Source organism: Ictidomys tridecemlineatus, chromosome 2, assembly GCF_052094955.1.
Source record: "Ictidomys tridecemlineatus isolate mIctTri1 chromosome 2, mIctTri1.hap1, whole genome shotgun sequence".
Lineage (NCBI taxonomy): Eukaryota > Metazoa > Chordata > Mammalia > Rodentia > Sciuridae > Ictidomys > Ictidomys tridecemlineatus.
In genome coordinates, this window is record NC_135478.1 from 24,605,094 (window position 1) to 24,620,551 (window position 15,458).

At 45.3% G+C, this 15,458-nt stretch overlaps 1 protein-coding gene across 1 annotated transcript in view; it reads right to left on the bottom strand.

Moving 5' to 3' along the window:
* Itga9 (integrin subunit alpha 9) overlaps nt 1–15,458 on the bottom strand; it is a 321,363-nt gene that overhangs the window by 80,129 nt on the left and 225,776 nt on the right. Inside the window, exons 19-21 of the mRNA XM_005317430.4 lie at nt 7,448–7,534; nt 4,657–4,736; nt 236–325 (exon numbers count right to left, since the gene is read on the bottom strand). Coding sequence (XP_005317487.2) covers nt 236–325; nt 4,657–4,736; nt 7,448–7,534 — 257 coding nt within the window. The remainder of the gene's footprint in view (nt 1–235; nt 326–4,656; nt 4,737–7,447; nt 7,535–15,458) is intronic.

The following is a 15,458-nucleotide window of genomic DNA, read 5'->3' on the forward strand; positions in this document are numbered from 1 at the left end:
AAGTTATGGAGTTTAAACTTGTCATCAAACTTCTGTTACCAACCAGGTGGGTGGGTAGTTGGGTCACAGGAGAGTGTCAGTCACGACAGCTCAAGCTTCATTCTGCTTTTCAAGGCTTGGGGGAGGTGACAGGGCTCCTAGCTCCTAACTGGTTCCATGTGCAGACACAGGAGATGCAGAGCATTCTACTGGAGGGCACCCCTGTGTTCTGGCAACCCAGGGCTGGGCTACTCACCCAGTGATGGATGTGTCCACTTCGTGCATCAGCGGTACCGTCAGTGTTAAGGTGTTGTCGTGCAAGGCCTCAGAGCGCTCCACGTTGCCACTGTGTGGAGAGAGAATGAATGAATGAACGCTGGCCAGTGCTAGCCAGCCCGCAGTGGGCTTGCTTGCCCCACACTGGAGCCAAGGACAGACTCAACATACTTGTCCCCAGTTCCATTTTTGGTAGAATCCCTTGTACAGAGACACTATACGGAATTAGTTGTGTTCCACTCACAAAAGCGTTAAGGGCAAGTAGCTTATTCAGGAGTTGACGCCAGGAAACACCCCAGGTGAGCTGAGGTACATCCCTGTACCTCCCTGCCTCACAGGTGAGCAGGATCCAGCCAGAGAAACCTTGGCAGGAGCCCATGAGAGTCAGTGCTATCTTGTGCAGGTGCAGGTGGAGCACCTCCTCTGTGAGCTGCATCGTGCTTATCTCACAAAGAGTGGGCCAGTGAGCTTAGCACTCTGGAGTCGGGGGAAGGGTTGCTATTTGCCATCTCTCGGGATCACCCTTCATCCATGGTCAGTCAAGCCCAGGACAGAGGCCCTAGCAACCCTGCCTCCATAAATATCCTGGACCCTCTTGCAACAGATGCACTATAGCATCTCTCACCAAGGCACCCCCAGGCAAGGAGCAACTCGGATCAGTCACAGTCACACTGCAAGCTAGACAGAGCTGAGACTCCAACCAACTCGGGCTCTTTCCACTGTGATTCCTTCTCCTGACACCAGACTGGGGGGCAGGGGACAGGAGGAGATGGCAGCAAAAAGGAGGGAGAGAGAAAGAGAGAGAGAGAAGACCTAGTTTCCCTGTATTATATTATGAAACTTTAACCTGAACTGTGGCGATTCTTCCTGGGAAGCAGCTAGAAAAGGCAGGGCTGTTGGTGCCTATTGCTGACCCAGCACTCAGAGCTGGTTCCACCACAGGAATAGAAGGGGGAATCCCAGCCAAAAGCTAAGTTCACCTTCCAGAGGTAGGACCTAAGAGTCCCCAGGTCCTACTGAGGTTCGATCACAGTGGGTCCTGACCTCTCGACACCACACTGTCCCCTGAGCATCTGCTGAGTCCTGCCTGCCCTGTGCCCTCCCCTCCACCCCACCATCTTCCTCTTCCATTCAGCAAGTGCTGAATGGCAGCAGAACCTAAATAGCTGTCACATCCTCTCTCCCTCTCTCTATTGTTCTGAAACAATGGTGCTCTGTGACTCTGACCCTGCAGGGCCACAGTCACGGCTGCTGGATCCTCATCTGTCTTCCGTACATGGGATGACATCAGTCCCTCCCAGGGCAGCCACACCATATAGCAGCAGCAGGGTCAGGTGCCCACCCAGCCTAACTTCCTTGCCTTTCCTTTCCCAGGGGATGATAAAAACCTTGAAGTCATTGCCACGGGCGGAGCAGGGGCGACTCCCCTGTTGATGGGATGGCACCACCCTGGCCTGATCCCTTTTCCATCCTTTCAGCATCCTGCCAGGTCTGAGCAATTGGCTCCTGATGAAACAGCCCCACCCCTTGCTCTGCCATTTGTCCAGCCACCTGTGGCTGTTGGCAGATCTGGCCCGACAGTCTCATCTGTCATCGGGTAACGGCTCCAGCATGAGCCAAGTTGAAAAGTTGAGATAAAAAGGCCAAACATCAAAAAGGCTCCCTGCCATCCCAAAGCCCATTCTCTGGGATGCGTTCCAGAGGTCTGCAAAGCTAGGCTGCCGGCTGCGGAGAGGAGAGGTCTGAGACACTGTTTAGTCTCCACTTTATGCCCTCCTAAGCCTACAAGTAGGCAAGAGACCTTCTAAGAGCGGTGTCGAAAGAGAGGAACGAGTGATATTTTAATTGTGGCTTTCAAGATAAGGCGCTTTAAGGATCTATTGTTGTTACAGGGAGTCAATTGTGAGTGTCCTCGCAGGCAGTGAGATCAGATTTTCACCAAAGTCTGTGCAGAAACAAGTGCCTGAAGTGTTCTGCTGTGTGTTTAAAAGATAACGGGGTCTCCTTCACATCTGCGACTCAAGGAATTAGAAACTCTCATGCTTAATCATGTAAGCTATAAATACTAGGTCTCCTGATGCTGTGTCACAGTATCAATGTACATTAGGGAATGTTCTTGAATTCAGTAAGTTATTGGCATTTTCTGACATGACCCACACTTAGTGGTGCCACTGGTAAATAGTCGGTGCTTGAGAGAGAGTTACTGAGTGAAAATGTGTCCAACACAGAATAAGGGACAATACTGGCCCTCAGCCTTGGCCACTCATTAGAATCATATGCTGGGCCTTTTCAAAAATCCTAATGCCTGTGGGGTATGATAGTACATGCCTGAAATCCCAGCAACTCAGGAGGCTGAGGCAGGAAGATAGTGAGTTTGAAGCCAGCCTCAGCAACTTAACAAGGCCCTAAGCAACACCGCAAGAATCTGTCTCAAAGAAAGTATAAAAAAGGGCTGGGAATGTGGCTTGGTGGTTAAGCACCTCTGGGTTCAATCCCTGGCATATGAGTAAATAAATAAAACCCCAATGCCCAGCTCTCATCACAGAACAATTAGATCAGAATCTCAGGGCCAGGAGGGGAACCAGGAACCAGTAGTTCTTAAAGCTCCCAAGATGATTCCAACGTGCATCTAATACCAGAGTACCACTGCTCTATGGGCACGTTATTCTAAGATACAAATCTTTCCCCGTCATGATCTGGGTTCCACATCCTCTCTGATCCCTCTGATCAGCCATGAATGAGGCTGGGCAGGAGGTGGTTCCCTCTTTTTTGACAAGGGAAGTTCTTTCCATGTTATGTTCCTTCCCAGGAAAACTGGCTGCCCCAGGATTTGAAGGATTGAGAGACCACAATGATGGGGTGAGTTTGCAGTAGGCCCAAGAAACGGTGGGAGAATGAGAGTTTTCAGATTTGAATAGACACCTGCCTTGTATATTAAATTCAGCGACCTCCTGCTCTCTGTCAAGCCGTTCTATTCTGTCACTCTCCTCTTAAAAGGCGTTCAGTAGGTCCTCCCTGCTATCAGAATGCAGCCCTCCATGGTGCCCAGCCCAGCTCCTCTTCCAGCCTCATCTTGCACCGCCCATGTAGGCTCCCACCCTTCCACTCCCAGCCTGACACATTCCCATTCTCCTGCCCTCAGGGGTGTGACACAGCAGGATGCATCATGAACCCTCAGACTGCTGTGCCCATCTGCTACTTCCCCAGAAGCCCCTCTGGATTCCAGCCATGGAAATGGAGTCTGCTTTCTCTATTCTTTGCATGTGTTCCTATTAGGTCACAGTTGTGCTTTGTATGGACATGAATGAAGCAATCTTCAAAATAAGATTAGAAAATAACCAAGTCTTGTGGACCAGTGAGGAAGTGGCTAAAAAGATATTATTGGGACGATGGGCATGATGGGAATATGAATGTAGTCTAGATAATTGTATGGTATCAAGGTTTAATTTCCAGAACTGGATAACTATGGTGGCAACTTAAGAGCCTTGTTCTTGGAGAATACATGCTGGGTAGCAATGGATGGAGGGACATGGTTTCTGAAACTGTCAGGTGGTTAAAAAATTTATATATAGAAAGAGAATGATAAACGAGGCAACCTGCTAACATTGGGTGGATATAAGGGCCTGAAAGAGTTTCTTGCATTATTCTTGTAACATTTCTATTTAAAATCATTCCCCCTCCCAAAAAAATTTTAAATAAATAGGTTGTCTTGGGTGTTCTACCACCACTTCTGTCAAAGCTTGAATCCTCCTATTCACCCACCTAAATGGCTCTCCTTGCATCTGAGTTTCCAGCCAATCACTACCTAGCTATGACTGGTCTAGGGCTAGCAACTGGGGCTGGTCATCCCCTTCCCCATCTGTCCACTCAATTTCCAGGACAATCCTTCTGTCAAGGAGCATCACTTGGGGGGGGGGTCTCTGCCAGCCTAAGGCATGGCCAGACCCTCAGGCTGCAGGTGCCCTTCCCACTATTAAGGGGTGCACTGGCATGTCCTTGAGAAGCAGCTGAGCCAACCTGATGACACACAGAGGACATCTGTCTGATTTGGAAAACATGTGGCCAAGTGGGAACTGACCAACCATGTGACCCTGGACTAGAACTTCACCTCTGCAGGCCTGTCTCTCCTCAGGAAAGAATCATTACTTCTCACTAGTCGATAAGCAGTCCCTCCCAGCTCAGTGGAAAGTGGTGACAGTGCAAGAAGAACTAGCCAACCACCACCCTCCAGGTCTAATCCCACCTGGTTGGGTGGTCAGCTTTATCACTGAGCGACTGGTGCTTTTTTTCTCCCCATCCTGGGGAATCATCAAAGCATGACCAGGGCACGTCCTTCTCCTGGTCCTACAAGCCTTTTATCCTTAAAACAAACAAATAAAAAAATGTTTAGGTCCCACTTACCTCTGAGCAGTGATGATGAAGCTGAGAACTTCCTCTTCCCCAGACAGGTGACTCGTATCAAAGATCACGCTGAATTCATACTAGTGAAAGAGAAAGTGACATTTGGCACCAGCAAGTATTCCATATTTATGTGTCTGCTGCAAAATTCTGCAGCCTGTGATCCCCAGAGGCTCATCAGCATGACCAGTTTTATTTTCTATGCATGGCTTTCACAGAAAAATCCACCCTGATGCCCACTCAGTGAGAGGTGCATAGTCCTTTTCAGCCACTGAGGTCCCCCTTAAGGAGGTAACATTTGAACTGCCAAACCAGGACTTTATAGATTTCTCTTGAACATTTTCTCAATTTTTGTGACATCTGCACATCACGTGGTGATGTTCACTACAGCCCCAGCCCCCAAATAATCTTAAGAACCACCTAAAATCACCTTAGTGTCCCAACCCAGTGGTGAGCACCCAGTGATTTGGGGAAGAGTATCTTAAACAGATGGTCTTCACTATATGCACATTAGGCATATGTGCGAGTATGGGAGGGACCCATGGGTGGGGCTTATAGAACCAGGCTCTACCACAAACTGTGATCTTGGCTAAGAAACAATGTCTCTGATAAAAAGAGGAGGTCAGACAAAGTGGTTCTTAAGTCCCACTGAGCTTGGAGAGTCTGTAACTTATTTAATGTATTTAAATGACTTGGGTTCTACCATGACAAATTCCAGGCACTGGTCTGATTTTTGTGACACTGGATCCCACTGAACTGAACGCTGCTTGAGAGTAAGGGGCAGTGGACCATCACATTGGAACGTCTCCTGCAGTGGGACGAGTCAGTTTACAGGGAGGGTGGGGCCTGGAGACAGGGCTGGAGGACACAGAGGAAGGGAAGCGTCAGTGTTTTGTCCCATGAGAGTCAGAACTGGCAGGTGACCTGAATTAAATTATGTATGCCACAGATCAAGGGGACGGGAGTGACAAACGATTGGGGTGGCAAGTCAAAATCAGTGATGAAAGCCTGAAACTGTGCAGGGTAGCCACAAGTGACAGAAGCATATAGACAACCCAAGAGAGCCGAGTGCAGCCATGAGGCTTGACAGGTGGTCTGGGGCCTGATGCCTCTCAGGGTCTGCAGGACAGGGGAGATAAGTGGGGCCACAGATAAGACCATCATCTTAGTGTACCCACCTCAGTGGTGAGCACCTAGAGATTTGGGGAAGAGTGCCTTAAAACAAGGGTTTTCATCACATAAATGTTAAGCATGTGCGGGAGCTCTGTTCCTGCTGGTCATGTGCTGGGGTTTTCTTACCCTCTAGTTCCATGCCCCACCTCCGGGTTTAGTCTCACTGCACCATCTATGGGCAGGAGAAAAGTTGTAGTATTGCCAACCAAACAAAGTAACCTACCTTTCCTATATTCTGTTGGTTCCATGAGTATTTTGAGAGTTAATAAATTTCAGTAAAATCTCACACTTCACTGGAGACAGTTGGACACATATCAGGTTTGATTTGTGCCATAGGTAAGATTTTACAATGAAATGGCAGGTGTTTAATTTTCTCAGGTAAGTCTATTTTCTGTTGCTCAAAAGGATTTCAATTCACTGAGTATGTGTTGTGGGGAGGGGGTGGTTGCCCATGCTTTACTCTGGTCAGAGGTGTTCAAAGATCAGGGTCTTTCTCCTTCAACCCCATCAGCATCCCACCTGGAGATTAATGGGACATGGCCTATACTTGGCCAGGTATGTATAAATATAAATCCACTTTCTAAGGATAGCCACTTCTTGAGGTTCCCCTTCACCTAGAGCAAAAGTGGAAAGAATTGAGGAATGGAGCCGGAGAAAGACTGAGAAATCATGGATCCAACAGCCACTATTGTTTGGAGCAAGTACGTTCAATGGGGTTGACGGGCTGGAGAATGATTTGCAAAGAAATGAGCAAATATCCCTCCTCACTAGAACATTCTTACCACTGCTTTACAAAACAGCTGCTAGGTACTGGGACCAAAAAGCCTAAGAAATTAAAATGACCGGCTTCCATAAACTAGGCAGGCAGAAAGAAAAAGATTTTTTCTTTCTTTTTTGTTTTTCGTTTGGTTTTGTTTTTTTGGTTTAAACGGGGAAAAATTATAGACAAAGGATCCCCCCCGCCCCCCGAAATCAGAGCAGGGAAAACAGCTTTCATTTCAAATGTCAGAGCTGGTCTTATAGGTTCTAGTTTTGCTCCTCAAATCAATCTTCTATTCATCTTTGTATCTTCTTATGACCCTGGCACAGACTAGAAAATTCTATGAAGGACTGGATCTGCCTTATATATAGCATTACTGCCGGAGCTTAGGAAATCTATCTCTTTATAAATACCGTAGTGACTGTAATATCTTTTATTTTTCAAAAAAATGAAGTGTAATACATTTTGAGAGGTCTCCAGAAATTTTTGAGTGCCTAGGGGAGCGACAGAGGCAGGACTGTGGGTCACTGGCTCAGACCACGTCTTCTCCTGGGTTATGTTGGAGACTCAAGAGTGGTATGGAATGTTCCAGAAGAAAACATTTCAGGAAGGCCAACTGAGTGCTGCTCGCCAATGTAAAGTGGTGTTTTCTCCCCTTTCTTTGGAGAGAACATCATGTGGATCCAAGAGAAAGACAACAGGACCACAGTCCCTCTGGAGTATACGGCCAGGGACAGGAGCATGGCGGGGCCTCAGGGCCATCCCAGCTGTGGTGGGAGGCAAAGGTGTGGGGAAGACCACGGGGGAGACAGTTGCAGAGTCAGAGGCTGCAGCCAAGAAGTGACCCATCTCTGCTCTTACCTTCGACTTTGACCTCATGAAAGGAAACCCCACGCTGCATTTGAGGAAGTCCGATTCCAGCAGCTCACAGGAAATGCCCATCTCCTCCTGAAAGAGAAAACACACAGACAAATGGGCGGACTGCATGCAAGACAGAAGTGTGGGAGTATTTCAGAGCAATTTCCAGACAGCAGTCCCTGGGGCTGCTGGTGGGCTAAGCCCTGTGACCAGGCCCAGTCCCCAGTCCTCCTCTGGCTGCCCATCTTCCCAGGGGTCCTCCAAGAAGACAAATACAGAGCACAAAAGTACTGTTCACTCTAATGTTTGGGGTCCAAACCACAGGACTGGCCTGGTCAATTGGGCTGAGCCAGAAGTTTCCTGATGTTAAGACTAAAAAGCAACCAAATCATCTTTGTGGCTCTTTTTCCTAAGTCCACTCCCAGATCCTGTCTTTCAAGATGTTGCTAATTTAGGGAAGACAAATTCTAAGAAAATCACACCAAAGAAAAGAAGGCTGCTTTCTACAGCCTGCAGCAGTGAGGTTGAGCTGGCCCCTTGCAAGTCTTCCCAGGTTGGGATGGGTGCCAGGGTGAGGAGAAGTTTCTGGCATGGCTGGACTCGGCACACCATGGCTTGAGAGCGCCCAGGGAGACTGCAGGGAGCTGCCATCTCCCCACCCAGGTGTACGGTTTCTCCATCACAGGAAAGCCAGGAGCTCTTAATAACTAACAGGGCCTCTCTGAGCCACAAAGCCAAATCAAGACTTCCAAGAGGAGACAGTATGTTTGCAAATTTTGGAGAAGGAACAGGTACAGAACTAACTCTTGTGTCTACCTTCTATCAAAACCAGGACACTGAAGTTCAGTGAGAAGGTCATGTAACTTTCTCAAGGTCATTTAGCTGATGGGGCAAAGTTAAAAAAAAAATTGGGTTAAGTTTGGCTAACTCTAAAATGTATTTTTTTGTCCCCTCTATGGCCCAGAATTTCTAGAGAATGAGCAGAGCCAATGACAATAGCAGCCTAAAGGAACCAACTCATAGATTATGGCCCTGAAATGCTGCCCCATGCTCCTTCCTCCAATTTCCAAGCCTAAATCTCAGCTCAGACATCAATTCCAGCACTTCAGATTGCACAATTTAAAAAAATCTCATTCTGCCAATCAATTGGCAAGAAAACAAACATTTGCCGCAATATGTCTTTAAATTATATCATTATTCTAATATATTCTGAACATTATCAAATGTATAAAAAATAGAAATGACAAAAGATGAATATCTTCTTTAAGAATGAGTAATATTCCACTGTGTATATATACCACATCTTCTTTACCCATTCATCTGTTGAAGGGCATCTAGTTTAGTTCCATAGTTTGGATATTGTGAAATGAGCTGCTATAAACATTGATGTGGCTACATCACTGTACTATGCAGATTTTAAGTCCTTTGAGTATAAACTCCAGAATGGGGTAGCTAGATTAAATGGTGGTTCCAGTACAAGTTTTCTGAGGAGTTTCCATACTGCTTTCCATAATGGTTGCACCAATTTGTAGGCCCACCAGCAATATATGAGTGAAACATTTTCCCCACATCCTTGCTAACATTATTGCTTGTGTTTTGGATAATTGCAATTCTGACTGAAGTAAGATGAAATCTTAGAGTAGTTTTGATTTGCATTTCTCTAATTGCTAGAGATGTTGAACATTTTTTTCATATACTTGTTGATTGACTGCATTTCTTCTTCTGTGAAATGTCCATTTTCTTAGCCCATTTATTGATTGGGTTATTTGTTTTTTTGATGTTAAGTTTTTTGAGTTCTTTATGTATCTTGGAGATTAATACTCTATATGAAGTACATGTGGTAAAGATTTTCTCCCATTCTGTAGGTAAATGGATGGATTTGGAGAATATCATGCTAAGTGAAATAAGCCAGTCCCCCAACCCAAAGGCCTAATGTTTTCTCTGATATGAAGAAGCTAATTCACAATAAGGGGGTGGGGGCTAGGAAAGAATAGAGGTACTTTGGGTTAGACAGAGGGGAGTGAAGGGAAGGGAGGGGACATGAAGGTAGGTAGTAGAATGAATTGGACATTATTTCTTTGTGCATATATGGTTACATGACCATTGTGAATCTGCATTGTGTAAAACTAGAAGAGTAAGAAGTTGTACTCCATTTATGTATGATGTGTCAAAATGTATTTTACTGTCATGTATAATTAATCAGAACAAAAATTTTAAAAAAGATGAATATGTAACCTATAGGGTTAGAAATCAAGACAGTAATTAGGGAGGCAATAAGCAGAAGGGGGCTCTTAGGGTGCTGGGAACATCCTCTTTTTTTGATTTGAGTACTGGTTACGTACGTGTGATCATTTTGTGAAAATGCACCGAGTTGGGCATTTAATGATTTATGTACTTTATATATGAAACGCCAAGACAACTTTACTTAGAAAACAGCAATAAAAAAAAAAATGTAAAATACAATTGAAAAAACAACAGGAGACAAACAAAAGGAAACTGCAGTATCCTTTTGGACATCTCATCTTGGCAATAACTGATCTCAATGGTTATTATTTCCCAGTGGATCTCCATGCTGCCCTTCACCAGCATGCCCACATGAAGACCCAGGATCAGCTGCTCAGTATCATGCTGGGAATGTCTTTTAAAATGTAGACCCTGGGCCTCCGTTGAGTAATTATAAGGTGTTTTCAATAAATGTTAAGGGACAAAAGAAGCAATTTTGATGTGCAATGGCTGAATTTGCTTTTCTTTCTTTCAGGCTTCCAGAAGAACCTTCTTAAAACATGCCTCTTCCCACCGCAAAGGGAACAAAGTTCAAAACCCTGATCCTGGCTTCCACACTGGCCCATGCTTTTCTTTGTTGTCCCCATCCCTGCCCCACCTCACACATGCATTTCTATTCACAGACTCTCTAACATCCTTTCTGCAGTGTTTAAGTCCTCACTGTCAAGACGCCAAAGGTTTCTTCCTCCACCTTGGCCCAAACACTCACAGGCGTGAGTGCACATATGGAAAGAGAAATGCTCAGGATTCAGGATGCACCCTGAGCACCCAGGTCATCGAATCATGCTTGGGACTGAGGATGTGGGTCTGAACAGCATCAGTTCCTGTCCTTGTTGAGCCCAGAGCTGAGAAGGGCAGACCTCTCAGCACAGAGACATTCACGATGGCAGTGTGACAGCAAATGCCAGGGCAGCTCTCGGAACTAGAGGACAGGCATTGGCGATTTCAATAAGAAAAACTAGAGAATAATTTCTCAAGGGCTATCCCAAGGCTTGCATGTCTCAAAGATGGTCACTGGTGATTCACTGCTGTGACCCCTTGCCATAGTCTTCTTCCTTCAGTTACTCCTGCTAGAAGCAATGTGACCCTATTTGAAGATATTGCAAATCCTAACTAATTGATCCAGAGGTAGCAAGCCCAAGCCCTTAGCTTTCTTTGTTTTTCTGGGACATTCCTGGTTCATGTCCATCATCCTGGTGGAATTACTCTTAAGAGTATTCTACATTTAAACTCACATACCCCATTTACCCAACCCAGTTCTTAACTCCTCTTGTAATGCTTAGTACTTCATTGGGAATCTCTTTCAAATCAGGAGAGAGATTTTTCAATTTACGTCACAGGTCTATCTGTTCTTGAAGTAAAATGTATTGCCCCAAACGCTTTAGCTTTTTGCATAGGTGTGAAAGAATGACTATGGCTTCAAGATCTGCTTTGGAACTCAAGGGAACCTCGGTTTACTTAGCTTTGACCTAAGGCTAATTACCATTATTAAAGAGCTGTATTACTTTGTTACTGTTAATTCCAAAATGCTAAAAAAATAACATTGATTGTGGATTCTTTTTTAGCACTGGGCTTTACACGTTAGCAGGCACTCTACTACGGAGCTACATCCCCAGCTAAAAATAACATTTAAACCAGAGTTTATTTCACCATTCCAAATCTTCTTCCACCAAACTCAAATAAAAATTTCAAAATTCTGGTTGGATCTTGATGAGGACAAGCAAAAAGAGCGAAAATCTAAGATGTTGCTAGGAACCAGAGAGCAGATCATCTGGCTCTTGCCCCTCGGGCTTCCAGGATGCTGCTACAGGAAGGAATCCCACGGTGTCCCTTCTGCACCGTTAGCACCAACATAGCCGCCTGCAGCCATTGAAGCTGCCCTGGCCAAAAGTCTTCAATTCCACACCTGTCTCTCCTAGAACGGCTGTTCTGCACAGCAGAACATGGACCTTGGCAAATACCAGGACTCCTGTGTAGATGGCATCAGTGCTTCCCCAGAACTGCCCTCAGCTGCATGGGAGTCACTTTGCCTGGGAGGTTATAAAGTCCTCCCCAACAAGCATTTGGCAACCTGGCTGCCATGGGTACCAAAGGAACTCCTGTTGCCTCAAGATAGGACCAACTCTGTGGTACAATTCCTGTTCCAGATCTAAGGAACTGAGCCAAAGCAGTTGCAGCTGAGACTTCTTTCTTGTATGTTTCCCTCCTTTGTCCCATTCTGTCCCTCTACTCCTCTTCTCTCAAGGTCATTTCTCCAATAACCACTTGCACAGGAATCCCCATCTCATGTGATGCTTCTGGGGAACCTGATCTCAAGGAATACCCTTCCCAGGTGGGGCTCCCAGCACTGGCCATGAGAGCCACTGGGACATGCTGGGCATTTGCTCCCAGGTGGGGAGAGGGAATGAATGAGGAACAAAGGAATACTCTTGTGTTTATTAATGCTGGTTGATTCCATGCTAAAAAAAAAAAAAGAGAAAAAAATTGTTTTAACCACAGTTTATAAAATCCATGTGGCTCTAGCCTATGAGGAAGGCAACTTCAGTACCACTTTTTTTTTTTGAGAGAGAGTTTTTTAAAAAAATATTTATTTTTTAGTTTTCGGCGGACATAACATCTTTGTATGTGGTGCTGAGGATCGAACCCGGGCCGAATGCATGCCAGTTGAATGCGCTACCACTTGAGCCACATCACCAGCTCAAGTACCTCTTTGTTCTCTAGGGTTTAGGTCACGTCCAAGCATATCTTTAAAATAACAGGGTCATTATAGAGACATGCATTTCTTTGGCAACCAGGTGGGCACCCTAGAGTCATAGGAAGACCCTGAAATTTTTAAAAATCTAAATAAAAACATCAAATTTAATTTTTTAAAAATCAATTTTAAAAATCAATTCAATTATAAAATTAACTCTGGGGAGATGTGGCTAAACTTAGCTGTGCTCTGGCTTTAGAAAGCATGTCAGTGGATGGTATTTGGGTAGGGGTTGCTAATTACTTCTACTAGGTATTTGATACTGGCCAGAAAGTATACAGGAAAGATTTTTAGGGACCAGTCTACGCCTGTTCTGGTTTCTTCTGTGTTCCAATCATTGCTTACACTGACTTTAGAGAACTCAGCTTTAGCATTTATGCAAGTTTTCTGATTCTAAATTCTCAGTGGACTGGGAATGCAGACCAGTGAACCATCTGTCTAACCAATATCCCTGATTGCCAGGCAATGTAGACATCTCATTATCTGATTCAAGCAAAATGCAAATCTACTGCAGAGTGAAATTGAAACCTTTTGCCAAAAAAAAAAAATTAAAAAATGCAGAATTGCACAAATGTAATAAACGTAGTATGGAAAACCGGTCCAATCTCCACAAAGCCACTGATACATCTGGACCTAGCTATTATATCAGTTAACTGTTGGGGCAGTTCAAAATTATCCTGGATGCTCTGATGCTTTCAAAGACAAAGATTTAAGTGAAAGAGATCAAGAGGAGTCCTTGGAAAATAAGTAGTTGTAAGAGATGATCCTTTTGTGACTGTACTAAAAAAAGAGAGAGAGAAGGGGGTGTGGAGTAAAAAATGATATAGTGGCAAAATTCACATCCCTCAGCTGTCTGTCCAGCGTTTAGTTCCTTCTTTCGTTCCAGAAATCAGGCACAGTTATTCTAAAGATGCTAACAAAGCAAATAAGCTTTTTGCCTTTGCTCTAAGATACCTTTGACAATCCTACTTATGATATTACAAGTGCTATTAAATGCAGAATAAAATAAACCTACAATATCTTAGTTTCACTTTTCAAGCAAAGTCCCAATGAAAACTTTCAAAAACATTTTGACTATGAAACTTTGGATCCTATTCTAAGAGGATCCACTCACTGGCCTTTTTCCCAGCCCCGTTTTTCCTTGGCTAGCCAAGACAGCCAATACTATAAAACACCATCAGGAGCCCTCCCTGGAGATGACAGGTAATTCAATTTAAATTTTCTACCAATACATGTTACTCCCAGGATCAGGAAACCATCAATTTACGTTTTTCAAAACACAAGGATGAAAAGACTGTTTGGTCTGTGTGCATCTGCTTCCAGATTCTCAGTGCCTGGCACACGGGAGCCCCCTGAGTTTACATGTACTAAATGAACGGACCTTGGCTCATGGGAGGATTTGGACGAGGGGTCTGCAAGAAGCAGCTCATTTGCTGGTCTGCCTGGCATGAGGGATGCTTGCCTTGGCAAAGTTCTTCTCTTTTCCAGACATACCTCGGCTGCCCAGCCTGGGGAGCCTGGTCAGTAGAGCCAGGCTCTAGCCCTCTTTGGAACAGGAGGTGGTTGGAAGAATCAGATAATGAACTTAATGTGCCTCTTTGGCCTTCGGCCCCCCTTCCTCTCATTCATATGAGCATCTGATCTCAGTCTGGAGAAGGGCTTTTTTGACCACCAGTGCAGCGGTTCTTTGGGAACAGAAAAACTGTGGGGTCAATAATGGGTTTCCTCTTAGCACCAGCTCCCATGTTTTTGTCACACTGAAGGTGACCCTCAGGTTTCTGTATCTGGCAGTCAGTTCCTCCAAGACCCTCTCCTTCTTTCAGATACCAGGAGCAATATCCGTGAGCTTGTGAGCAACTCCTTTGGTTGATACAGAATTCAGCACTATGGAAATGCTTTTTCTGAATCTCTGAGTGTCACAGCAGAGTGGAGGTCATAATACCCAGGTCCTGGGAGTCAATGAAAAGAGGATTTATTCCCAGAGAATACTTCACTGGTCCCACTTGGCCGTGAGGCAGCATAAGTCTCACCAGAGAAGTCCAAGTTCCAGAAGGGCATTCTTTGGAACAGAGCCCAAAAAAATCACTACCACGGATAAACGAATGTGGGCTTGCTGCTTAGAAAGTACACGTACTTTGGCATTAGTGTGCACACTTTGATTATCAGTTCAGATACCCATCTTCAAACAACTGTTCTTTCTGGTCCTGGGGACTGAACCCAGTGCCTCAGGCCTGCCAGTACCTCAGCGCTCTACCACTGAGCCACACTCCCGGCCCCTGTCCTGTGAGCATCCTTTCTATGCACCTCCACTTTCTCACTTGTAAAATGCAGTCATAACACCTATCTGACATGACTACGGCTGGAGCGCCAGGGCTGATGGGTGCAAGATGGAGTACCTAGGTGACCCTGACTCCAATGGCTGTGTCAGGCAGTGAGCCATTATGTAAGGACTCCACGCAGTGGCTTCCTCTATATGCCCATTTTACAAGGAGGAACCTGAAGCTCAAAGAAATGACATCATTGGCCTAGAGTTTCCCAGCTGGCAAAGGATAGAGCCAGGATTTGAGTAAGCACATCCCTTCCCAAAGCCTGTGCTTATAACTGCCTCTCTACATGTGTTTCTTCCTTTTCTTGGGTTTTTTTTTTTTGTGTGTGTGTGTATGATAATGTTGGGGACTGAACCCGGGACCTTGTACATGGTAGGCAAATGTTTGAGCACTAAGCTACATCCCCAGTTCTACGTGTTTTTTTTTTTTTTGTGGGAGGGTACAAGGGATTGAACTCAGGGGCACTCAACTACTGAACCACATCCTCGGCCTTATTTTGTATTTTATTTAGAGACAGGCTCTCACTGAATTGCTTAGTGCCTTGCCTTTGCTGAGGCTGGCTTTGAACTCGCTATCCTCCCATTTCAGCCTCCTGAACTGCTGGGATTATAGGTGTGCACCACCACACCCAGCCTACATGTTCTTTATAGAT